This window comes from Coturnix japonica, chromosome 21, assembly GCF_054131305.1.
Source record: "Coturnix japonica strain WE chromosome 21, WE-NBRP24, whole genome shotgun sequence".
In the NCBI taxonomy this organism is placed as follows: domain Eukaryota; kingdom Metazoa; phylum Chordata; class Aves; order Galliformes; family Phasianidae; genus Coturnix; species Coturnix japonica.
The window spans coordinates 7,867,375-7,893,206 of record NC_140683.1 but is presented as its reverse complement, the minus strand read 5'-3'; the positions used below and the strand labels follow the sequence as shown (position 1 = coordinate 7,893,206).

General features: G+C 47.5%; 1 protein-coding gene across 5 annotated transcripts in view; it reads left to right on the top strand.

Annotated features, from left to right (window-relative positions):
* LOC107321846 (uncharacterized) overlaps positions 1-25,832 on the top strand; it is a 110,179-nt gene that overhangs the window by 51,405 nt on the left and 32,942 nt on the right. For 3 of the 5 annotated variants that reach the window (XM_085521480.1, XM_085521482.1, XM_085521481.1), the window contains 14 exons: positions 1,313-1,366; positions 1,759-1,803; positions 5,673-5,726; positions 6,010-6,063; positions 6,205-6,258; positions 7,101-7,154; positions 7,450-7,503; positions 9,351-9,395; positions 10,326-10,379; positions 11,636-11,680; positions 15,994-16,047; positions 18,225-18,278; positions 18,891-18,944; positions 20,884-20,937. In XM_085521480.1, coding sequence (XP_085377606.1) covers positions 1,313-1,366; positions 1,759-1,803; positions 5,673-5,726; positions 6,010-6,063; positions 6,205-6,258; positions 7,101-7,154; positions 7,450-7,503; positions 9,351-9,395; positions 10,326-10,379; positions 11,636-11,680; positions 15,994-16,047; positions 18,225-18,278; positions 18,891-18,944; positions 20,884-20,937 — 729 coding nt within the window. Of the gene's footprint in view, positions 1-1,312; positions 1,367-1,758; positions 1,804-5,672; positions 5,727-6,009; positions 6,064-6,204; positions 6,259-7,100; positions 7,155-7,449; positions 7,504-9,350; positions 9,396-10,325; positions 10,380-11,635; positions 11,681-15,993; positions 16,048-18,224; positions 18,286-18,890; positions 18,945-20,883; positions 20,938-25,832 lie in introns of those variants that run through there. The other 2 variants (XR_014936327.1, XM_085521483.1) reach the window with 2 other exon arrangements.

Below are 25,832 nucleotides of genomic sequence, written 5' to 3'. Positions count from 1 at the left end.
TCTCTAAGCAAAAAGGAAACAGTAAATGTTTACTATTTGTGCATTTATTGCTAGATAACTCACCTTTTCAATAGCATTTACCGGGGTATTTCTTCAAAGATGCTGTATTAATTCCACACCACAATCTGTTGTCATTTACAAAGCAAGGCCCTGTGAGCAGCAACCTAAGGGTGCACAGTTCTTGCTCACTGGGGAGACCACAAGCAGGAACTGTCTGCTCTCTGGGCACACAGGAATGTCATGCATGCTCCCATCACTAATCCAGGTAACCACAGGCACAGCCAAATTCCATCCTTCATTCCATTTTTTTTCCCTGGAGGAGATAAATGTCCATAAGCGAGGGTGGCAGCTCATCCCTCGCAGTGACATAGAGCACCCAACCCAGGAATTCTAAACTCAGTGCAGGAAAAGCAGAGAAAGTCCTAGCATTATAGAATCACTAACCTTGGGAAGGAGCTCTGAGATCACTAAGTCCAGCCATCAGCCTATTTTACCACCATGCCCACTGACCACATCCCTCAATATGATGCTCCAGCAGCTTTGATCTAAGGGTGACCTCTTCCATCCTGCTAAGAGATGAGGCCCTTCCCCCCACATTCTCCTCCCCCCATCTCTTGCCCTAAGCTTTCTGCAGGGCATGCAGAGGCATTGGGTGTTTGCTCCAGGCTGGCCCATGCTCAATGCCCTCCTTCCTCCCTGCCACAGCACCTTAGGGAAGGGCTGTTCCCTCTCTGCACACTGCAGGTGTTTGGGTTTGCTGTTTAATTCTGCCGGAGAGCAGAATTAAGCAAAACTAAAGTGTCTTGCTCCCCTAATTAGCTGTGCAGGCAAAGCTTTGAGTAAACGCCTTTCTACAAGAAGCCTTTATGCTGGAAGGTATGAAAAGGGCATCTGTTGGGGCCCTGACGGCTGGCCAGAGACAGCCCTGTTTATTGACACGTGGCCATGCATATCACTGCCTCCCTTCATGGTTCTGAGGGCAATCAAAGCCCATTTAAATGCTGGCCACTGAAGGCTTTCCTTTATACGTGTGCATGCAGTTACACACGGGCACTGTGAACTCCAGGGTCCTCCAGAGCTGCAGTTTCTCCTGCAGGTCCCAATACATGATGCTGTGCTGTCTTTTTGCAGCTGACATCCATGCATGGCCATCCATGCTGCTGGGGCAGCCCTGTCCAGTACAAACAGTGGGAAAGAAAATCAACTCAGAAATCAGGAAGAATTGAAGGATACTGAGGGACTGGATGGGAGAGCTATTTGACCCCATTGGCTTTGAACCTAATGTCTTTGATCATTTTCTTTCTCTCACTAGGGTGACATGGGCTCTGTTGGACCTATTGGTTATCCAGGACCAAAGGGCTTAAAGGTGAGAGAAAGGCAGTGCTTTCTGAACTCTCAGCCCTCCATGGCAGCACTGAAGATCATTTTATTCCTTCCTTGGGTGGCAGTGACCATCCTGAGGGAGAGGATGAGCAGCAGTAGTGCTTGTCTCCTTACCCAGGCACAGGACTGCTGGACCCAACATCCCGCTGGTGGTCTGCAGTAGCTGTAAGTTACAGGAGGATGCCAGGGGCATTGTCCCCATGTGCCTCCAGCCCAAGGAGGGTATTTAAAGAAGGTCCATAGGAGTGTGCTTGGGAAGCAGCCAGGCATGGGGCTTTGCTGGGCCAGTACTGAGCCACCAGCACCACCAGGGACATGGACCTGAGCAAGTCTTTGCTGTGGCTCAGTCTCACTCTGGGCTTTCTTTTGTTTCAGGGACTGGTGGGAAACCCTGGAGAACATGGACTGAAAGGTGATAAGGTGATCTGAATACTCCCTTATTGCACTGTGTTTTAATTTTGCATGTGAAATCCCCTTTCCAGCTTCTGTTTGTTATTCAGCACCATGGCAGTGCCTCCACTCTGACTCTTTTTGCTCCCATCCTTCCATCTTTCCCCTTTCTTGAAAGTGCGGGTTTGATTTCTCTTTCTTTTATGGTATTATTCCTGTGTTCTTTTTCACAGAGCCCTAGAGTAGATCAGTTGTGCTCAGCTCTTTGGAGCTTCTCTATCCCACTGGTAGTGCTGGTAGCTATACTATCATCTGGTGTTTTGCTAGGCTGTTATGCTTTTATACTGGTTAAGTGATGGGATGGAGAGGAAGATGAAAGCCCAACAGCGCTGACAGTTGGTTTGGATTAATGCTTTTGGGTGAAATGCGAAAGGACAAAGCAACACAGCTCACTGGATCACCAGGCTGTGTTTGGTATCTCTGCTCCTGCTCTGAAAGGTTCACCTCCTCTTCTTGCTGGGAGGAAATTGCTTTATGCCAAGCTGATATAAATCCCTTTAGAAAAAGAGGAGAAGGGCATTGATTGCAGTGATGTATTGCTGCTAGCACAAAAACACGCAGCTTGAGCTAAATCAGCATGAAGCTGCGTGTGTAAATGTCTCACTGTCATGAGAACCATCCTCCTACAGATATTCAGCTGCAGGATTTATGTAGTCTGAAGGAGTGGGAGGTGCAGTCATTGCTCTGATTGCTTAGGAAGGCAATGCACAATGACCATTAATTGCATTCTCCTCCTTCTTTGTGACGCTTTTGCTCTTATTAGATGTTTGCTTTTAGAGAATGATTTAGCAGCCCAGAACTGCACATGGAGGAAGTGGTGTCAAGCCAGTTATTCCCACACTCCTTACATTACAGAAGCTCTTTGCCAGGGCTCCTGTCTGCAGTTCCCATTTCTCCCCAGTGCTGCCTTTTTACTTCTGTTGAGAGGAAGGAGAGGGTAAGAGAAAGTTGTCTTCTCTAGGATAAGCTTAAGACATTGGAGCTGGTTTCTTGGCTCAACACCAGTTCCCAGAGCCCACAATCTCTTCAGTCTATTCCTTGGAAGAAATGGCTGAATTCAGTCAGAACTGGACAGCATTTAAGTCAGTGTATAGCAAAATAACCTTCATGGCCAGTGCAGTCTCCATCACTTTACGTGGACCACTGTGTTTATCCCCACTGTTTCTCCATTTGTTCTTATGACGTTACACAAACAATTCGCATTCCCTCTCACGACAGCCACAAGAGCAGAACTATCTGAACTATCCAACACCCCCCAACAGCCCTTTACTGTCTTGCAGGTTCCCTGCTGGGGTGATGGAAGCTTTCCTCTCTCTTTTTCTGCCTGTCCCATTGCATTTGCCTTGGACAGGACAGACTCCCTTCTTGGCTTTCATTGACTCCCATGATTCTTTAGTGAATTGTGCCTTTAAGCCAATTTATTTCCTCTCATTCTGATTTGGGCTTTATGAGCAAAAACACTCATCCCCTCTTAGAGCTTGTTTACATTGTGCTTTAATTGCTTACGCTGCGGTACCACTGAGAAATGCAAATGGCAGCTGCTCTTGCTTCAGTTGCTCAGTTTGTAGCAAGGGAAAATCTCTGCCTTCTGGGGCTCACAGTCTAAATGCAGTTCTGTCACTGACAGTTTCTGCCGCTGTTATTTTTAGGTTGTGAAATCTGAACTGGTTTCCCTGATTGCTTACTTTTATTTTTCTGCTTGTTTGATTTTGACTTCATTATGACTCTCCATCATCATCTTCAGACAAAACTATCTTTCGGCTATGACCAGAAACATAAACAACCTGTTTGCATCGTGTGTTTCTTCCCTCTGTCTGTCAGTCTGAAAGTCTGCCTTCTGCCATTCTTGAAACACTTCCAGACAGGGACTGCTTACAAATCTGCCTCTGCAGAGATCCTCATTCATAGCCTGGTTATGTCCCAAATAGCAGTTCCCTTCCGTGTTGGACATTCAGGGTGCGAGTACCAAGCTGAATTTAGCTGACTAGTTGGAGGTAACAGCCCAGCCACTGCACAGCAGCCCTGCTGCTCCATCGTGGTGCCAGGAAGCTGGTAAACTCAGTTAGACTTCATGTATAAAAAGAAGTGCAAGAAAGGTGAGGGTCAGCCTCTTCCTAGGATGAAACTGCATAAGCCTTTTGTGCAGCGTTGCATCAAAAGGGGCCTCTGCATCTTTGGAGCTGCCTTTGTTTTATAGGTGAAACACAAAGCACAGGCAATGCCCCATGGACAGATCCTCTTTGCAGTTTCAGATTGTGCCTCATCCCATCCCCACCAACGGAGTCCTTTGGTGGCTCACGCTGTCCCTGTAGAAAGCTAAAGACTTGCATTTTCATCCTCAGTAGAGGTGATAAAGACTGTGATTTCAGAGCAAAAATTTTGCTTCCAAAAAAGCCTGTTTTCCTGCTGCTATCTGGCAGAGTTGGTTGCCTGCTGATTTTGGTGTTTTAAGCCATGGACTAGGTAAAAGAAGTGGAAAATTCAGAGAAGACGAGAGAAATCATGCAATGGCTGTAAAATGGGCTGGATGGTGCAGTATTCTTTTGGCCATCTCTACTGCTTCTGATCCTTGCAGCTCATCTGCACGGGAGCTGTGTAAATAGCTGATTTTTTCCATCTGCGTGCTTTGCCAAAAGAAAAGGAAGAGATGGAAAGTAGCTTGGATGAAGCAGAGTGTCGGTTGTTTGACTCCAAATACTTCAAGCTTAGGAAAAAAAAAAGAAAGGATTAAAATTCATTTACCGTTGTTTAAGAGGAGCGTTTCAGTTTTGCTGTATAAAAGCCTTGTTTTGAAAGACGGCTCAGTGAAATGTTCTCAGAACATTTACCAACACATCTAATTTAGCGTGAAGCCATGAAATGTTTCCACCGTTGAATCTGCTCTTCTTTAGTATTTTCCTTCTGGAAAAGTTGGGTCCAACAAATCTTTCCCAATTGAAGACAAAACCATTCACAATTTCATTATCCCCAGCAAGTTACCGCAGCAGTTATAATTATTTCAACTCTTTGATAACACGTGGGTGGTTCTTGCTGGAATAGGAGTAGACTTCCTGTGTCCTCTGTCATCTCTCTGTAGGCTTTGGCTCTGTAGCAGAGTCCGTATGTCTTCCATGTGACATATATATAAGCATACAGCTCTGTGCTCTTGCATGGCTTGTTCCCTTACTGGAACCGTCTGGAGGTTATCTGATACACAAAGCAAGGCTAAAGGGTAACACGAGATAGCCTACTGTCCCCAGAAAGCCTTCCATAAGGAACAGGGTTCCTTATTCCTGTCTACAGAGTCAGAATGTTTTAGAATGTCCTGAAGAGGAGACAGAGAGCTCAATTAGAAGGTACTGTGCTCAAAGTTAGGGACCCCATCCCAAAATACATCAGCCTTACCATCCTGGAAATCCCAGTCTAGATACTGGCAGTGGGGTGGTTCTAAAGCCAACAGGAGGACTCTTGAGTATTGTTTCCCTTGCTGTAGAACCTTATGAGAGAAAAGGTCAATTGCTCAAAAACTTACTAAGTCTTCTGCTCAACTGAATCTAAACATATTACCACCTTCACGGTTGCTGTTAGCCAGAGGAACGTGCCACTCTTCTTGCAGCTTCCATGGAAACACAAAGCTTGCACATTCATATTTTTCTTTCCCTGCAGTTTCTTTTTCCAGTTCAGAAGCAATGTTGGGAAATGCCTGCAGTGCTTAGGATTATTGTTAGAGTGAATATGATCTACAGTTTACCACCACAGTGTGGAATGGAACTAGTGATAAGACTTTTTGCTATCATCAACCTGGGCATTTTGGCCATTGCTGTTGTCTGTTTTAACTCTCTTTGGTGGTGTGTATCCAGGGTGACCAGGGAGGAGCAGGTCTTCCAGGAGATATTGGCTTCCAAGGAGACAAGGTAATTGTTTTGCCTTTCTTCATCAGTTTTGGTTCCTTGCCTGGGTAGTTTGTGTGGCCGTCAGCATCTTTGGCTCCTCAAGCCAAAAGGTTCTCCTCTTCAGATAGCTCTCATTTGGAGTACTCTGCTTCAACTCATCAGTTTTGTTGTTATTCATAATTAACAGATATAATATAAATAAGTGATAATAAAAATGATAGGAGAGGACCGGAGGTGGGAAAATTGGTCTTTTTTCATGCTTCATTGTGTTTTCTGAAATATCCTATCTTTCTTTCTATTTCAGGGTAGCCACGGTTTGCCTGGGCTCCCTGGGGCACGAGGGAAACCAGGCCCTGTGGTAGGTAACCAAATGTCCTCTGCACCCCGATGTCCCTTTCCAGAGGTCCAGCGCCCGACTGGGCAGAGCTGAGCTCTTCTAAACAGAAAAGCCAGCAGCCAGGAGTTCACTTCTCTCTGTGTTTCTTTCTGATTTCTGCAGGGAAAAGTTGGTGACATGGGTCCGATGGGGTTTCCAGGACCTCCTGGCCCTGAGGTACGTCCCACCACCTCCTCTTCCACCTTTCCTTTGCTACTTTCTGCAGCACAGTGCAAAGCAGGACATCCCATCATTTTGCAGAAGGAAGATTCAAGTAAAGGGGGATTCCAGAATGCAGCCACTGGTGCACTGGAACATCCCCAGTCTGTCCCCATGGGCACTGCTCTATCTAATCACCATGGTGTCCTCTTGACTTGCTGCAGTGATACCTTATATTTGGGATCAGCTTCTCCCAGCGTATCACATTCTTTCTTTCACATAAGCAACCAAATCACATCCACGTGATGCTGGAGAGCCTCTTCCTGCACAACGGGTGCTCTGCTTTCCCTCCATCAGTGCTCTGGTATTTTACTGGGCCTGGAAGGGCTCTCGGTCAAGTGCTGCCACTTAGCAATCCTCGCTCTGTTGCTATTGGAAATAACCACAGATTCCTTTGTGTCCTCAGCAAAGGGAAGGAGCTGCCAGCTAATGAGCGTGTCAGCACCTTTCCTAATTCCCAGCCTGCTGCCCTTTGTCGCCGAGGCGTGCAGTTCCTTTCTGGGAGCAGTGAGATGATGTGCTGACTCGTAAAGATTAATTAAAACCCAAATTGCCGTTTTTAGCCGCTCGATGACAGGAAAGCCTCGTAGCAATAAATCTTCCAAGGGGATGGACCGAGGGGGAGCGGCGGGGAGGGCTGCGGTGCCGATAGATGCTCCATTGTGTTCCAGCCTTCCCTTGGGATGGCCCACACACAACCCCGATGGCTGAGCGCTCAGCCTTTCCTCCAGGCTCTCATAAAGGGCTGCTGCTTGTAGACATCCTCAATGTGTGCCCCAATGGTTTCTTGTCTTCTTCAGGGCTTCCCAGGGGACATCGGCCCGCCAGGAGAAAACGGCCCCGAAGGTCCAAAGGTGAGCAGAGCTCTGTGTGGGGTGGGAGGCAGCCAGGAAAAACAGAGGGGTGGGAAAGGGGGGTGGGCAGAAAGCCTTGTAGGGCCCTTTGGGCTGCATTTCAGCTTGGGCTGTTTGACTTGAGGTTCCTCCAAGAGTGGCGTTTGCTTTTTATTTTTAAAGCTTTTTTTTTTTTTTCCCTATAACAAAATTGACGTTGGATGATGTCCTGTGGCTGTGAAAGAATTTCTTCTAATGGCCTTTTTGAGCTTATGTTACTGTTTTTCTGAGTATCTTTTCCTTTGGCTTTTCACAGGGGAAGCCGGGAGCGCGGGGTTTACCTGGGCCAAGAGGGCTGCCTGGACAAGAGGTGAGCATCCTCAGTCCAAAAGCACATGGTGTTTAGAGAATTGCATTGCATTTTGAAGACTCATGCACACTGAAGTGGTGCCTGTGATCCAAAATCCTCCATTCCCTCTGAATCTGGAAGTAAATGCTTATATTTACCAGTCAGAACCACGCAGAGAAGCTTCCAAAGGCTGCAGCGCTGAGACCTTTGCTTCCAGTCCCTGCTGACATCTGTTGACCTGAAATGCTGCACTGGCATTTCTTCTCCAGTCTCTTCCCCCACACCCACACACACTTCAAACGGATGTTAATGCCCCTTTCCCTGCACACCCCTCTGCACAGACATGCCCTGACCTGGCTTTTGCTTTCTGCTCCTTTTAAGTGTGTTTTCTTTCAGCTGTGAGACCTGCAGGCTCTGTTCCCTTCGTAGTGCAATACGGTTTGTAAAAAGACCACATCAGCTGAAACTGCTGTTCTGCAAAGATTTGTTTGCCCCAGCAACTCTGAGCCTGCAGCTTTCACCTCTCATTGCTTGGGAAAAACTGAAGCTTCCTTCCATTTGCAGTCATTAAAACAGGACAATTGCCACTGATCTGATTATCCTGGAGCTGCAAATAACTTCCTAGCAGCTTCCATGGCTATAGTGTGGTGGCTTCAATGTAGTTCCTTCTCAGTCAGACCAGTGTTTGTCTGGAGTCAGGAAACGTTATGCAACTCCATGCACACATGGGCAGGAGCTCGGTGTAATAGCACTGACCATCCTGGCTTTTTCTGGGAACTCTTTTGCTTGCCCTCTAAATGCAATTAATGCAAATTAGCTCATTTATTTGCACTGAAATAGGGAGGGAAAAATATTCTAGGCAATTTACAAAGGGAATCAAAGCTTTGCATTCCAGGTTCATGCAGGCATGACCAAGCTGCCTTCAATTTACTCTAGTCAGCAAGCTTAAAAGTAAGCCTGAAGACATGGACATGGACTTCAATGTGCTGAAGGACTTTAAATGTGCATCAGAGCACACAACGGTGCTGCTGTTAGCTCAGGCCAAGGCTGTGAGTTGCACCTTTAGGAGTGTGCCATGGTATGGGTGTATGTCTGAGCCAGCTGAAATGGGTGCCCAGCTTGCAGTCCCAACCTCAGGCTGCCAGCTCGTGCCACTTCATTACCGCAGCTTGACCACTGAAATGAGAGCAGCGAGAACAGCGGCTGCCAAGGGTGCTTTTAATTTCTCTCTTGGCAGTTGGTTTTGGACACTTGAGATAATTTTTGTGCAGCTTAATTGAAGGTCTCCTAGAAGCTGTAGATCTGATTCTATCGCAGTTGGTGTAGAGCCAAGGGAGAAAGCTGAGTCCAATCGCTGCGTGAGATTTTGAGATAGCTCCGTCCTGCAGCATGTGTAGTCCCATTTGAAGGCAAAAGGGAAACCTCCACACTGTTGCCAAGTGGTTCTGTGGGAAATTTTGCAACTCTCTTTTTGTGGAAAAGAAAAAGAGTAGAAGGCTCTGCAGCATCCGTATCACTGCCAGATCAGATGAAGTAGAGTTCTGTGAGCATATCCAGTGTATCCCATGGGCTAAATCCAGCCATGAGAAGCCCACACTACTGATATTTACTTTGGTCAAATTTTGGGTGGCCTTTACCAGCAGGACTTGACTTCAGATTTTATTTCTGAGGCAAGGAAAGAGGAGCTTCAGAGATGCTGAGCTGCCTGCTGTGGGGTTCAGAGGGACTCTGTTGTTAAAGTGTGGCAGCTGTGTCTAACCAGCCTGTGTCTAACCATTGTTCATCCTGCAGACCTTTCATTCTTACTGCATGGTGAGTCCAGACTTTGTCACTACTTTGCTCATTATTTTAATTTCTTTTCACCTCAGGGAGATGAAGGACCCATAGGACCATCAGGAGTCCCTGGTTCAGAGGTGGGTGTCAGTGATTTACTCAGTTACTGTCAACTCCATTCACCTTGCAATGAAATTTAATGTAAAGCTTCAGACGTTCTGGTTTGGGAAGTCATCTGCCCTTCTAGAAAATAATGTATTGTCCATAGCTTGGTCCAGTTTCTTGATCCAGAGTGGCTGAAAGTCAAGGAAGAGTCTTTCACAGGGTGAGACTCCAATTTTATAACTTGTTTAAGGTCTCAGACCTTGAAAAACCCTCTACTGTTCATTCTCTATATAAAACACTTCAACAGGGATCCATTTCTCTAAGCAGCCCTGATTGGTTCTTTTGATTTATAGTATTTTTCAATGAGAGTAAAAGACTAAGGAAGGAAAAAGACAAGATACTCAAGCAGAGTCATTTTTGACATCTACATCACAAAGAACACAGTGATGTATTGCAGAAACACAGTTAGGAGAAACAAAAAGAGCATTATCGTATCTCTGAGCCTGCCAGCTCAGGGTTTTATGGTGGTTGTGTTCATAGTTGTCATTGCACGATAGTGAAATATCTTGTAAATTGAAATCTGTGCTGAGAGCTTCTAGGTGGATCAGGAAATAAGTATTTTATCTTATATTTCCCCTGCTTTTCTAGTAGACACTTCTGTTCCTATCTTGGAGCAACACAACAGATATGGTTAAGACAGTCTATGGAAGAACACGAGCGCTGTCCTAGCTAGAGGGAAGGATCAGTATGAAGGGTCATTATGAAGGCTCTTGGCTTGGTTGATTATAGTCCATGCATGATGTTTCTGATGTGATGTTTAGCAGTGGAATTGAGACACAGGAGCATTGCTTCCAAGCTGAGCATTGTCGTATGGGTTTTTATAGGCACGCTGCTGTAACCCAGGGAAGTTACAGGAGTGTTATTATTTTGCTTTTTTATATTTATTATTCTTATGTGTATTTCAGGGTCGACCTGGCCGGAAGGGATTTCCAGGAAGACCTGGTCCTGATGGTCCCAAGGTGAGCAACGTGTTTGTTTGTGGTCAGAGAAGCAGTGAGCGGAAGAAAGAACAGATAGAGGGATGTCCCTGTTCTCACCCTCACCATTCTCCAAGCCCAGGGTGTTCGGTTCAGAGAGCACAGGAGAAACAGGTTTATCTTTTTCACTGAATTTTGGGGTCTCAGATCTCACTTGATACTTTCACCTAAAAGTATGGTGATGCATTTTTTAAGCCATCTGCCTTATTATAAATAAGAGCGTTCCTCTTTTGATATGAACATCTCCCCCCCAATCACTTCATCTTATTTTCCATTGTTTCTCCACGTTTTTGTTTTAAAACAATGCACATCATTTCTATCCCTGCTGCCTAATAAGCAGCAGGAGGTATCCCAGAGCAGCCCACTCCACAAACCCGCACTCGAAAGGAAAGAGAGAACCCAACAAAAACAACCTCTTCAAACAGTAAATAGCAAAAATGTGGTCTGGCAGCGTGTCTGGAGTATCTGCCCACTGAGAAAATACAGCTGCCATCACCCGGAGACAATAGTGCTTAGTGGTGAGTGGCCTCTGGATGGCCCATCCAGGACACGGTGCTGGCTTTCAGCGCTGCCCCTATATCCTTGGCAGATCTGAAATGCTCCCCTTCCTCTTGTTTTCCTCTTCACCCCTCATTTTTCTCATTCTCTGAATTTCTCTGATCCTACACTATGATTTAGCTCATGTGGGTCGTTCTTGTGGTTTTCATGCTCTGTGTGACAGTAATGTGCCTATGGTTGAGATTTTGCAAGAGCAGGAGCAAGGTCATCACTGCCTGGGAGTATTTGTGTTGCTTTTTATTATTCTTTGTTCTTTCCATTAGCAGAGAGTTTCTTACATCCCTTATGTCACTCAGGCACGGCTCCTATCCACAGTGTCACATACTCTTGCTTTCACCAGATGATGCTCAGATCCTTAGGTTAATCGTGGTCCTTTCCTACTCTCTTCCTTTGGCTGATGTGTTTGGGCTGTTGCTTTACTCAGTTGTTCTGATATAAATGATATGGGTAGAAACCTCCCAGCTTCAAGAGGTCCCCCAGTGACAACTCATGTCTCGTTAACCATGAGGATAATCACCCAGGGATGGCCTGTGCTACAGGAAGACAGGCAGCTTGTGTTTCAAGTGATCTTTGAAAGCTAAGGGAGCTTTGTAAGATGTAGCTTCTTGCTGTGTGTGCTCACTGAGGGGCTGACTGGGAGCTCTGAGTAACCAATTCCCCCTTCTCTTCTTGTGACACAGGGCGAGCCAGGAAACAACGGCCGGCCGGGGAAAGTTGGTGAGCAGGTAAAGTGCTTGTTTGCATGTCTGTTTGATGATCTCCTGTGTTCAGAATGTCCTGGGTGATAGGGGTGCAGGCAGAGGACGGAAGCTGGGGGTTTCTGGCTACCTCCACCTGGCTGTGCTCCTGATGCTCCAGATATGGGAGACATGTCATGTAGAGAGGCTGAAGCTCCTGGTGAACAGCACTGACAGTGGCCATGGGGTCTGTGATAAACTGGGTGTATTCACATATGCAGTCTGATAAAGTCACGGTTCACTATAGCACATAGGAATGGCTGTGCTTCTAAAGATGAAGGCATGGAAATTGAATAGATTACAGATTTCTGCCTATTCCTCTTGTTCCCAAAAGGGAAATTCCCAGCTTTGCTTATATAGGTTTGAAGCATCTCTGCCCTGAGGTGCTGAACTGCTTTCAGAGGAGGCAGCACTGGGTAAGATTGACACTGAGCTGCATTTCACTGTACCGCAAGAGAGAACATTCTGCTGGGTTACCGGGGGACATTCATCATCCCTGTCGGCTTCAGGGTAACCACAGGCATCAAGGAAAAAGAAACAATCATCCCCATGTCTCTGTGATTGAAACCTACCAAGTTGTCCACCACCATCCCTGAAATTGCAGCCACGGAGCCTCCGACGTGTTCTCTGCATTCCTACATGACCACAGCATCTGGCCCTGGCAAGGATGGTGGTGCCACAATGGATTCTATGCTTTTCAGTACCAAAGCTTCAGTAGAAGTCAAGGATATCAGGTCCAGGTCCCGGTGAGAGAAGAACTTGTGGCAAAAAACAGCTGGCTCTGGCAGTGCCTACCTCCGTTCTCAGGAGGCACCTATTGTATCACAGCTAAAGATGAATGCTTAGAAGTGCCTTAAGAACTTGAACAAGATGTTGAAAGACAAGCCATCGTTGGGATTGTTATGCTTTAATGTCCCTCAGGACTGACCTTGGATGAAAACTGTAGGCACTGTTCACTGAAAAGAAAACACAGCTGGCCTCCGCTGACACCAAGACCAGCATGGTGGTATGAAAGCTGCCTCTTTTATTCTTAGTCAATTAGTCTCTGTCTAGAAATATCACCCAGAAAGAATTTCCATTTCCATACCAGTTAAGTCGTTAGAACAAAAATGTCATGCCAGATTAGCGAGAAATAACTTCCCTTCCCATCACACCTTTGCTGGACAACGCTGGAGTGTTGCCTTCTCATTCCTTCCTGCACCTGAGCACCAGCGTTTGGTGGTGATGCAGGGCTGGTTTTTGCAGAGCTCTGAGGGTTGAGCTTACAAGGTCGCTCGGTGTTGTAACCTTCAGCTTATCCCTGTTTTCTCCTTGGAGATCTTGGTGCTCAGATGCTCCAGACTTGCCGTGCAGACCTCCCTGCAGTCCCATCTGGCTGGAAATGCTCAGCAGGGCAGCATGCAGAAAGATCTGCCATCCATCCCACTGGAGCTCTTTTCACGTGGACACCTCTTTAGGCAAACACAGGCATTTCTGTAAGGCTTCCAGTGGCTGTTGAGCTCTGTTTAAGAAGAGGAGTATTTAATCCACGGGGCACTCTCTGATACGTTGTTTTTCCATTGCAAGGACGCTGACTTGGGAATTGCATTCATAAGATGCTTGCTGCCTTCAGATGCTGGAGGGACTCCAGCTGCTGAGTTCTCCTGCACCCTGAAAATGTATGATTTAACCCTTCCTTGCCAGCATATGGAGACAATAATATGATGAAGAGCCACCAGCCTGCCTTCCCAGAGCTTGGAACACCGAGCAGGTTGATCTCACTTGAGATGGCACACTGATGAACTCACCAGCTCTGCACTAGAGGATGAAAATACCAGCCGAGGTCTTTGCCAGCTGAAAAATACTAAGGATGACCCACCTCCTTCATGAGAATGAGGTTTTGTCATGGCAGAAAAGCTTTTGGAGTCCTTCCTCCTATAACAGAAGCTCATGTGGCAATGTTATGGCCATGTCCCCATCACACACCTTTGAAAAGAGCAGATAACAGCAGTCCCATGGGGTATGTCTTCCTTGGAGGCAGCATATTGCCCAGATAGCCGGTATTACTCTGGAGTAATTTGTCAAAGGAAATCAGCACCATCACTTCTCTCTGCAACGGATTTTCTTTGCAGTGCTCACACAAAGGACAGAGGTGCATCAGTTCTGCAGGTGGGATCTGACACGTGGAGGTGGGAGTGGATGGGTCACAGGGCAGAGAATTGCACAGCGCCTTCCCAATGCATTCACCTTTCCCTCCAGCATCTTTCCAATCCCCATTCAGGGATTCATTGGTGCTCAAGGGCACGTGTTCCTTTCACCCACATCCCAGAGTGGAGCACAGTGCAGCCCTGCATTATGACTGAGCTCCAGTGTGCAGAGGGTTAAACCGCATGGCTTCTCTATGCGGGTCAGAGCGTCCTCCCTTAAATGCAATATTTACTGTTTTACTTTCCCTTTCTTTCATCTGAATGGGAGGATTGTACATTGACTCCCTCCCGCCCTTTGTCCCTGCTTTGTTTTGTTTTGAGTTCTGGCGAACCAGTAAAACAGAAAGGCCAGGATCGGATCCTGCTGGGAGCGACTGGCGGTGCCGTCCCCGGGAGACCCCGCTCACGCTGCGATGCCGTTCCATCCTTTCTCTCACATAGGCAATGATTTATGCAGGGCTTCAGTGCCGACTTGCTCTCTGTTGATGAGAGCAAGGGGAGGCGGGGGGGTGGTTTAATTATGGCAGCGTTGGAGAATAAATGGGGAAAACCAGACAGGAGTTAGGAATTGCAGCCCACCAGTTTCCCCCTTTCCATCCCCCAAAGCCCCAAGCAATGTTTTAACAATCTCCATCCCTTTTCCACCGTGCCCTTGGCTGGGGCACGCAGCCGGAATCACAGCAATATGCTGAACCCTCCATCTCATATAAATGTTTTACATTCTTGCCTATGTGCTGTGCAGCCACCGCTGCTGGGACTTCATGTGCACCGTTACATGGCACTGCCTGGAGCTGTGTGTGGTGCAGGGCTTCTTTTCCAACCTCAGGAACCTGTTAAAATACATCATGCTGCAGCCATTTTGGTGTAGCATCCACTGTTCGCATTTGCTTTGGTTTAATGTTGGCCACCAGTGACTCTTCTGGTCCTTCTATCTAAATATTCAGTGACATGCAGCAGTTATCAGCTAAGTATGTGCACTTGTGCCTAATTGGATGGGTAATTGATTCAGCAGCCTTCAGCAATGCCACCCAGTGGTAACCTTGCTTATGCAGATGCTGAGCATTTGCCTGCTGTCCCAGTGGGCCTGCACTGTCCTGTCTTCAGTGATGCTCAAAGGGTGGCATTTAATTGTACCATAGGAAGAACATTAACGCATGAAGTCTCTTGGCATTTGGAGTTCACATCCAGGCAATACCAATGGACAATGCATCCTGTCCATGCCTTGCTCAGCACCCAGAAGCACTCAGGCTGCCTCCCAAAACTCACTGGATTAACTAACTAGAGATATCTGTCTCCCAAATGACCATTGCTGAGATTGGGGACAAAATCATGAGGACTTCATAGTGAGAGCTGATGGTGGCACAGAGGACAATTCTTTACATCTCCAGAGCCAGAAACCCACTAAGTTGGTAGGAAGGATGCTGTACATCAGTGCTCCAGAACCTGAGCTTGAAGTGGCATGTTTCCATCTCCCTATTTATCAGCAGGTCTGTGTTTTCTTCATTGTCCAAAATGCCGTTAAATACTGACTAATCCTGATTAGCCCATTTTTGGGGTTATTTTCCCGAGATAGTTTATGAGTAGTGGGACAGATCTGCTGCCCTGCTGACCCCTCAGACCTTTATTTCCTGTCAACATCCCAATAACGTGACACTATCCGAGACAAAATGAGTTTGCACAAAAGTCCAATTAACCCAGAGGAAATCTAGCCTGTGCAGCAGTGAAAATAATGGTGACTCCCCATGTGTGCAACCCGGGAGCTCCCGCTGTCGGTGCTCTTGGGGAAGCTGTGCTGACATTTAGGGAAATACTTGCAAAACAAAGCCACGCTACGAGCTCGGCCTCTAGGAAATGTGCTTAACTCATCCCCTATAGTGTGTGCTGTGGCTCTCGTAGATCCCAGTGCTGCCGTTCCAGCTGGTCCAAAGCAAAACCAGCTGTGGAGTTCAATGCTGCTATGGCTGGAAGCACCCTGTCTGCTCTGGGAGCCAGTGGGAATCACTGAGCAGCATAAAGGGGATGCTGGACTGCCTCAATCAGCAAAGCAGACCAAAGAAATTGTTTACTTTCCAGCAAGTAGAACCGAGAATTAATTGTGCTTTTCTCATTCCTTAGGGTCTAATGGGATTCATTGGTCCAGTAGGGGAGCCTGGAATAGTGGGAGAAAAGGTAAGATTGCTGGCAGTGAATCAGTTGCTCTGACTTTTGCAGGATGAGGGAGACTGGGACAGGGGAGGATTGCAGAGGTTTAATTGTCTGTGCAACACCCAGCTGGGAATGCAGCATGTCCAGGGTGTCTGAGCTAGTCTTGGGCCAGGCACATTAGCGTGTGTTTACCCTCTAAGGAGAGGCTGTCAAATATCCTTTGAAAACACCATTTCTTTTAAGTTGTATTCATTCATAATCTGCCAGATATGTTGTGTCTGACAGTCAGTTCTGCTTTTTGTTGCTGTTATTGTTCTTTTTTCCTTTCCTGGGAATGAAGGGACTGAATTAAAGGAGCCATCAGCCCTGGTTCCTGGTCAAGGGGACCAGGTTGCAGATGTGTGCAGAGATGTGCTTGCTGCCTTGTTATTAGGGGCATACAGAACCAGGGCTGAGCCTGTGCTCAACAGGGGGCTCACCAAATTCTCAGAGGCAGAATGAGAGTGCAGACACATGCCCAAGCAAAGGCTGCTCCAAACCCCCTCCCCTTTTCATTTAACCAACCCCTTGCTGTCTGCCTGCCCAGTGGTTGTGTTGGGCACGCTGCTAAGGGCTGGTGCCCTCTGCTGTGCAGTACTGATACCTGCTTCTTCCAGGAGGAAAAAAAGACTTTATTTTCTATAAGAAAGAAGTAAATGCCCATTAATTCATTTTATTTCCCTTAGGGTGTAAAATGACGCATTCCACACCTCAGCTCTCCCTCTCTTTTATCCCTCCAAGCTCTGGGTAGGGATGTCCCACCTCTGTGACATTACATTGTGTTTGCTGTAGGTGCATTTCATTGCTGCCTGCAGCAGCCCTGTGCTCTCACTGTGTCAGGGCAGCAGCAGAATCAAGCTCAGTCCAAAGTGTCAAAGCACTCAAGGAGTAAAAGGGAGGATGTGGTGTGAGCTGTGTTTTACAGAAGGAAAACAGGGATAAAGCTGTGGAGCGTCTGAGTCGCTGTCTGTCAGTGACTGAGAGAGCTGTATCTGCTGCCTTGAATTAAGTGAGGAATGAGGAGTCTGCCATGCAGGAGATGCGGGAAGTAAATTCCCATCTGGTCCTACTGACTCCCATGCCAATGACCACGTGAGCTATCCTCCTGCTGCAGACTGACTCTGTACATGGCCGTGTTACATTGGTGTCAAGGCAAACCCTTTGAAAGTCTGCCCTAGGAGATCCTCAGCACAGCTGCGATTCCTATCAGGCTTCTCCTTCTCTACCAACACAAACTTAGAGATGACAAAAATAGCTATCATCAAATCAAAACCTCAACCAGGCCTCCAGTTGGCATAGCGTCCTGCAGCTTACTATGTTGCTGCGAGCTAAATGAAGTGGGAAATGTGCTTTCGTTAGACAGAGCTGAGTCAGCAATCTCTACCCTGAGAGCTGCAAAACTTAAGACTGAAGCCAGTAGGATCCAAAGATTATCAAAGAGAACAATACAGTTAATACGTACTTAATAAAATCCATACATTCACAGGGAAAAAAAAAAGTATGTTGGTTTACAAGGGCCAACTGGTGACAACACACACTCTGGAGCTTGTGTTTAATAAGATGCTTAGAGCCCAGAAAATGTTTCCCCTTACAGTATAACTGCTGGAAGGTAGGTCAGAATTTGGGCGTAAACTACTTGGCAGCATTTGCTGACTCCTCCTTCCTCATCCCCCCAAGCACACAAGTATTACACACCTAATTCCCTGTGCATTGCCAGGGCTGTGGGGGCAGTGGTGGTGGGAATTGCTGCTGTCCCCAAAAAAGAAGCAGTTGAGATCCCATTGCCAGAGCCACACACCAGTGGTCAATGATGACCAGTGGCCTTCTGTCTGCAAGCATCATAGCCTTCCCTATCCTTGGCCAAGGGTGTGCTTGGAGAAGTGACACCTTCTGCAGGTGGGGTATGTTATTTATTTCAGTGCCAAATGTTTGAAGACACATCTCTTGGGATACACAAGGTTGGCTCACACTTGTCCGTTATCTACTCTGATGAGGTGGATAGCAGAAAAAGGATGATTTGTGTTCTGTGCCAGAAGCCTTTCTGCTAGAAATCTGGTAGCACAGACTGCAGTGTGGGGATCTTTTGTTCATTTCATTGCTGTAGATCATCACGTGTAGATCACAATTCCTCACTTTCTCTCCCAAACCTTTGTCTCTCCCAGGGTGACCGTGGCTCAGTGGGACCCCCAGGCCCTCCTGGAGACAAGGGGTCGATGGTAAGGAGTAAGTCTGCATTCTCTCGCTCTCACTGCTGCCCCTCTGTCTGTCCTATGGGAAGGATAAAGGATCCTGGTCTTTGGGTTTGCATGAGAATAGCTGAAATCCTTCCTGTCTCTGTAGGATGGGGATGCCATTTGATTGTTTATTGAGGTATTGCCATTCCCCAGCCTTAGTCTCCCCTGCAAAGAGCCATTGGGCTTCTATGTGTGTTCTGCATCTCCACTGCTGAGCACGTGTTGTATCAAATGGAGACACCCAAAGGATTACCTGCAGGCCTCAAGCTGTGCCAGGGGACATTCAGACTGGATATCAGGGGAATTTCTTCTTAGAAAGAGTGGTGCTGTGTTGGCACAGACTGCTGGGGAGTGGTGGGTACAGCATCCCAGGAGGTGTTCCAGATCCATAGATAGAACACTGAGGGACATGTGGCATGGTGGGGTGGATCAATGGTTAGGGCTTGATCCTAAAGATCTTTTCCAACCTTAAGGATTCTGTGATTCCACAATGACCTTTTCCTTAGCATCCTGGCTTCTGTACAGTGTACCTCTCACTTGGAGAGCTGGGCAGATTGCAGGGACTTACACCAGATATTCTTCCTTCCCTTGCAGGGGCACCCTGGAATACCAGGAGCAGTGGGTTTTCCCGGAATCCCTGGACCAGCAGTAAGTAAAGTTTGCCATCCCTGTAACAGTGCATAGCAGCAGTCAGCATCCATATCCTGGGTGTTCTTGTGTTGAGTCAAACAACTGTGTCTCAGCTGATTCGAATTTGAATTGGTCATCAGCCTCGTGGCAGCTCTGCCCAATGCAGGAGCATGGGGATGCTCAGTGCCCAGCAGCGGCAGTGGTCCTTCCACTTCCTTCAGTGCCCTGTTCTCCTGCAGGCAAACAACCAACAGGTTCATCCAAGCAAAATGTTTCCTCCAAGGCTGCGTTTTAAAAAGTCATAATTCAATAAGTCAAACTTCCCAGCAAAGCCAGCAAATCAAATAATCCGCTAATATTAAATCCCTGCTCTTATTAACTGCAGCTGTTTCTTCCTGTTCCTCCACCAAACAACCCTTCATTATTCGCTTCTGAAGCCAGACCTGTGGCATGTTGTTGTTATTTGTCCTCAGCTGTTATGCTCCTCAGGAGGAAGCTATCCAGTGAGCCTGATTAATTCAGCAGAGGGTGAATGGGAAGGAAAGGTGTTGTTGGTGGTAGGAGATTCTGCCCTTGATTTCAGCTCACTGAGGGTTCTGAATTCCTTTTCCCTCTCCCTGCTCACTGCCATGATATACTTTCTGTGTTAGTTTGTGGTTTTAAAGATGATGTATATACACAAAGGTAACTAAAGGTTACTCATCTTCTGTAATACTTATTTCACATTCCCAGCATGGTATCTAATTGCTGCTCTCCACGTTTTGCCATCCCAATTAATCTTTTAATAAGCTACTTGGGATAGCCCGAGTCTTTCAGTAGGATATTCCAAATACCAACAAAGAATTTCATTTCAGCATGTGTTTATCATAGAAATCTCTATAAAGCAGGCTTCTAACACATCCACTGCTTGCCTTGCCACTCACTACTGACCTCACCAGCCAAAGGGAGATTTACTGAGATTAGAAGTAAAGTTGCCATAAACCAACCTTTCCATTTTGAGCATGAACAGCTCAGTGTTTGTGTTCTGGACGTGCACGCCATGCAGAATAACTCAGCTCCAAAAGTAAGATCCCTATGAGCGGCAGTCATAGAGGCAGTTGGGAGATCACAGCCCAGCTCTGTTCTGCTCCTTGGTGGAGCTCTCAGGGTTGAAGGTTGGCAGAAACTATTAACATATAAATAGCAAAGTTGATGTGGAATTTTTGAGAGAGTATGAGTGTGTCATTCTGAGGTTTTCTGACAGCAGAAAGGCACCAAATGCAAATATAGATTTTTAAGTTGTACTATAGACATAAGTCCTATTAACTGAACACATCCCTCATATCTGAATCTGATACATGCTGTGACCGAAGAAAACTCTTAGATTTTCTTCTGTATTTCCCATATGTACTTATTGAATCAAGAGAGAACAAAGAAAACTCGAAGCTTTTCTATAAGGGTGAGAGGGACACCAATAGTCTGAATGAAAGCAGTATCTGTCTGCCAGCATGGATATTTGTGCAGCATTCACAGGGCAACAAATGCTCAAAAATAAAAGCAGAGCTTGGCTGAAAAAGGCAAACTTGGATACCTAACATGAGGTGTCTGATTCTGTATTTGGATGAGTGAAGAAAACGTCCTGGTTATGATGATGTTCTGTGCCGACACGGAGCAACAGCTGCTTTTAATAGTTGTGGAGGGAATTCTGGATGCTCAACTAACTGGATGCTCAAGTCGTACCATTTACACAGACATCTCAAGCGTACAGAGCTCAGCCAGAAAGCTTGGCCTTAATTCTCGATAACTGAGACACAATCAGTGAGTTCAGGAAAAGGCTGTTTACAGCCAAGAAGATGCGGCTGTGGGTTGGCAGGAGTTCAGGAGCCCACCTGCTGGTAGGGGCTCTGTGGCTGATGGGGGGATATGGGGTATCACCTGCCCACCTCCCATGTCCTCACTGTGTTCCCTCTCCCTGCAGGGTCCGGCAGGAGCCCGCGGTGCACCAGGGATCAGAGGGGTGAAGGGCCGTCGGGTAAGTGCTCCCTGCAGGCTGCAGTGCCTCTTCTCTTTTGGCCTTTGGAAGGGGAATCAAGAAGGGCAAGAAAGACATTGAAACCCTGGAGTGTGTCCACAGAAGGGCAATGGAGCTGGGAGAGGTCTGAGTGCAGCGCTGTGGGGAGCAGCTGAAGGAGCTGGGATGGCTCCATGTGGAGCAGAGGAGGTTCAGGGGAGTCCTCATCACTCCCTGCAATCCTCGAAAGAAGCTGTGGTGAGGTGGGGTCGGCCTCTGCTCCTGTGGAACAGCGGTAGGATGAAAGGTGATGGCCCCATGTTGTGCTGGATGTGATGGGGGTGAACAGAAGTTTGTCCAGGAGTGCTATTGTGAAAGGAGTTCAGCCTGTCCCGGTCCCCTGCAGTGTCAGGCAGGGTTCATGGATGCTTCTGGTGAGGATGGTGAAGATTTGGTCACCTGAGGGTGGGTCACAGCTGGGGGAAAGAGTACATGTAAAGGACGGGGAAAGGCGCCTGTGTTCTGCAGGGCTGTCAGGAATGTGTTTGGCACTGTCATTTACAAGTGTGGCAAGTGTTTTCCTGTGTGTTTTTCCTACCCATAACACAAGGCCTTGTCTTTATCCATGTGTATCTAGCAGCACCAGCATAAAGCACGTGTGAACCCTTGCCCTGCCTGGGGACAGCCTGCCCCCCAGCCTGGCACTGGGGCACGGTGCTGCCAAGCACTGCTGACAGTGCTATGAGTGCATGTTACACTGGGTGAATATTTCACAAACACTCAGCATCAACTCACTGTAGTTCTTCCTGCTCCATTTGGGTGACAGCCGACAGCAGAATGACCTCCAGACCTGCCAAAGCTGCTTGTTTTCCTGGCTATGTCCTCCAGCTCGCTTCCCACTGAGCTCCTCAGTCTTTCTTCTTCTTCAACGGGACATTCATTGCAGGAGCATCTCTGCTGTGGGTTGTTTCCCCTTATCCAGCTGCTTTACAAAGTATTAATAACAAGCACGCATGTATTCTGCTGAAGGCCCCAGTAACAACATGTTTTGCATTTCTCTCTCCAAGGACCTTGTGATATCTGTTTCCATGTTTCGTTTTCAAAGACGTAGGCTGAAGTAAACTAAACATTTTGCTCATCCCCAGACTCTGCTTCTGCTGCAACCCCTGCCTGGGGAATTCAGGACATCCCAGGGCTGTATATGTTTCCATATACCAGAGCTAATACTCCATTTGAATAGCTGGGACCGGCAAAAGGAAATGGAATAACCAGCTAGAAAGCACTATAGCTGCAGTTATGTGCTCTGGAACATCTCTATGCTTTAGAAGAACAGCTAGAATGGCACCGATGACATCTAAGCCCAGCAGATGTGTATGGGGGTTCAGCTTTGAGCTCATGGCTGGGCAGAACATCTTCACCACTGCTCCCATCAGAGGAAGTTCCCTGTGTCCTTGCTCTCATAGTGCCTCTGGGAGCCAGGTTTCTGTGTGCTACACAGCAATCATTTGAGCTGTCCGGGCTCTCCATGAGCAGATGGATGAGAAAGTGGAGGCATTCCACTGTGGGAGGCGTTGAGTGGACGATGGAAAATATCTCAAGGTAAAAGTGCAGCAGGGAGCTGAACGGGAAATGCCTTCTGAATGAATCCCAGGCTGCCGGCTGTGCAGGCTGTGGGAGAGGTGGGAGCACACTGGGTATGTCTGCCAGAGGTTCTGGTGTGTGCTGGGGCAGGAGTGCCCTGCTGTCAGCACTGAGTGTGTCCTCATGGCAGCAGCTGCATCACTGCAGTGTTGGGCTCCTGGCTTGTGCAAAGCTCACTCCTGTCATGCAATCATAGAACAACCCAAACTGGAAAGGACCCATAACGTTCATCTAGTTCAGTCCTCCTCAGCTTCTTACATCTCTCTTGGTCTGAAGTCCTTGAGCCAAAGGGAGGACATACCTGACCAGGCCATTTTCAGCTCCACTTGTATCAGCAGGAGGGATGAAGGAGATATTTATTATCGTGGTCATAAAAGCAAGAGCCGAGCTGGATCCAGTTCCCAAGGCAGAGGTCAGCTGGCACAGCAGAGAGCTGGGTTTGGATGTATCTGGATCCAGAGGTGGGGTGCCAAGCCCTCAGGAGCGATCCTGCAGCACACCACTCCTGCCAGTGATGTCCATCCCCAGAGTGATGTACCACATGTCAAAGATGTTCAACTTGGCAGCTATGGGCTGTGTTTCCTCTCCAGAACCACAGTAATACAATCCCTATGGAATTTGCAAGACGGGCATCCTTTCTAAGAACCCCAGCAGAGAAAAGGAATTTGGATCCTACAGATTTCAGTGAATATGATGCAGGAAGGTTGGTGTTGTAAGGACCAACAGATCTCCTGCATGGAGGACTTCTGGTTTGTATCTCTGTCTCTCACGTTTTCTTTCTCTTTGTACTCTCAGAAGATATTCCAGGCACACAGCATTCTGTGTTGCTTTGCTTTGTCCTGCTATTCCAGCTCTTGCTTTTCTCAGGACAGGGAAACGATCCCCAATTGTAATTTCAGACATTACCCTCTGTCTATCCCTGTTTACAGAAGGGACGTAATTCAATTCAGAGTGGAAACATGAATGCAGCCTCCGCCAGATGTTTGTGGATTCCATGAGCTCTGTTTGTGGAGACTTCATTAAAGCAATTTCACTTTTGAAGAAAACGTAAATAGCAAATATGGTTTTGATTGTCAGGAACAATGGAGCCTTTTTGGGGTCTGTATTTATGTTGTGATAGCTTTTGAGTTGTCAGGATAGAAGTACAACTTTGGAAAAGAATATCCTTAAAGTATTGTGACTTGCTTTGCAGTCATGACAAGGCATTGTTCCTCCCCATCTCTTTGCTTTGCACATCTAACCAATACTGAGCAGTCTTCCACAGACACGGCGTCCCCTCTGATTCCCAAAGGATGAGGAACTGAGACCTCCAAGTCCAGCCTTTCTTCCCTTCATCCCTCTTCGGTTTAGCTCTTGGACATGTGCTTAACCTTCTGTGAGATGGCCCTTCTCCATTCTTCTGGCCAAGATAGCCATGTTTGTGGAGTTCTCTTGCTGGATGGAATGCTGGCTTTCCAAGTCCCAAGCAACATTTCTCTTTTCTACCTTGCCACCATGTCCCTGCTGAGTGCTTGTACACCGTTAAGGCTGGAAAAGACCACTGAGATCATCAAGTCCAACCATCAACCTATCACCACTTTGCCCACTAACCGCAGCCCTCACATGCTGACACCAGCAAGAAAACCATTCTCACTGCATCTCACACTCCATTCTCAGGATGGGATGAGCCCGTGCCCTCGTGTGCCCAGGGAAGGCAGCGTGCCGTGCACCGCGGCGTTGGCACGGGATGGGCTGGAGATCCGCCAGGACTTTGCTCACCCCTTTCTAACCAGCGCTGTCAGGAGAAGAGAGATTTGAAGATTTCACTAATTGGCTGAACGCAGCCTTCCCTGTCAGGGCGAATTAGGGGAAGCCTTCATCCTGGGTCGGAGCCCAGGAGGCTTGGGGAAGATGAAGCTTGCCACATGCATTTACGAACACGGGGTCACTTTCTCCTCCTTCGGGTCAGGCGCTGATGAGATGTGTTGTGATGGGATTAGCCAGGTGACTGCTGCGAAGGGAGATTGCCCTGGCAGGTCCTGCCACGCTGCTGACAGGGCTCTGCTGGAGGAAATGTGGATATGGCAAACAGCCCTGGCTGCAGCGCAGTGCTGGGGCACTGTCCCTCTGCCCATCCACCCCGCAGCCAGGCAGAGCTGTGTTTTACTGACATGCAGTGCAGGCTGTTGGTTAGTTTGTCTCTGGCGTTCTCAGCGGCACGGGGTTTTGCCAAGCACAGTGGAAGTTTTTGCATTATTTTATATTGACAGCGTTTGTCTGCTGTAACAATTTGGCCAAGTTTCCTGCGCATCTTCTGCTGTTACACTGCTGTTCTTTGTGAGTCTCTCCCTGTGCCTGTCATTCTGGAGTTGCTTTTCTAATGCGTTGGCTCCCTGATGCTCTTATTACTTTTGGCACTGGGCTCGCATCCCGATTAAGCACATTGGCTCCTGTTTTCTCTATTTCCGCGTTGGCCCGCTCTCAGAATTCCTCTTACCATTGCATTCTAGCACCGCTCTGTGTTATTATTTATTATTTATATTGCAGTAGCGCCTGAGAGTCCCAGCTGAGATCACAGCCTGCTTATGAACATGACGTGCATTAATACAGTCTCTCAGTATTCCCTTTTTATAGCGTTTTATTTTCCCTGACCACGGCTCTGTTTATTCTCCATCAGTGTGACATGTGGGTTTCTGGGGTTCGAGTGGTGCGTTGGGCTGTGCATTCAGCTCTACTGCAGCTTGAAACTCAGTCATGGGTCCTCTTTGCAAGACCAGGGCTCTCAAAGCCCAGGGCCCTTTGGAAGAACACCTTCCCCTCCTGATTCACACCTAAGCTGCACCATGAGCTCCCCAGGATCCCTTGGTGTCTGGGCTCTTGTGGGTTCCACCAGCACCTTGGGTGTCCTGACCACGTCCCTCAGTGCTTCACCTCCATGGTTCTTGAAAACCTCTAAGGGTGGTGACCCCACCATTTTATAGCCTTATTGCCCCAGTTGTGACCACAAAGCAGTGTGATATGCCAAGGAGCAGTTGGAAAAGCAGTGTTTATAGGAAGGAAGAGATCTGATATCAATAAGGCTAGAACTGTGAGCCTGTGCACTGCAAAGCCGTCATTGTGTAAGTGTTGCCTGAAAGTAAGGCTGTTCCTCACACGCCTTTCTCCTCTGGCTTTGGTTTGCAGCTGGTAATTAAGTTTAAAAGGGAAGAAAAATGTTCTGGTGCTGTGTGTTGGCAAATGGTTGGAAATGAAACAGAACAAAGCACAGAAGGGATCTTTTAAGCCCTGGACTGCTC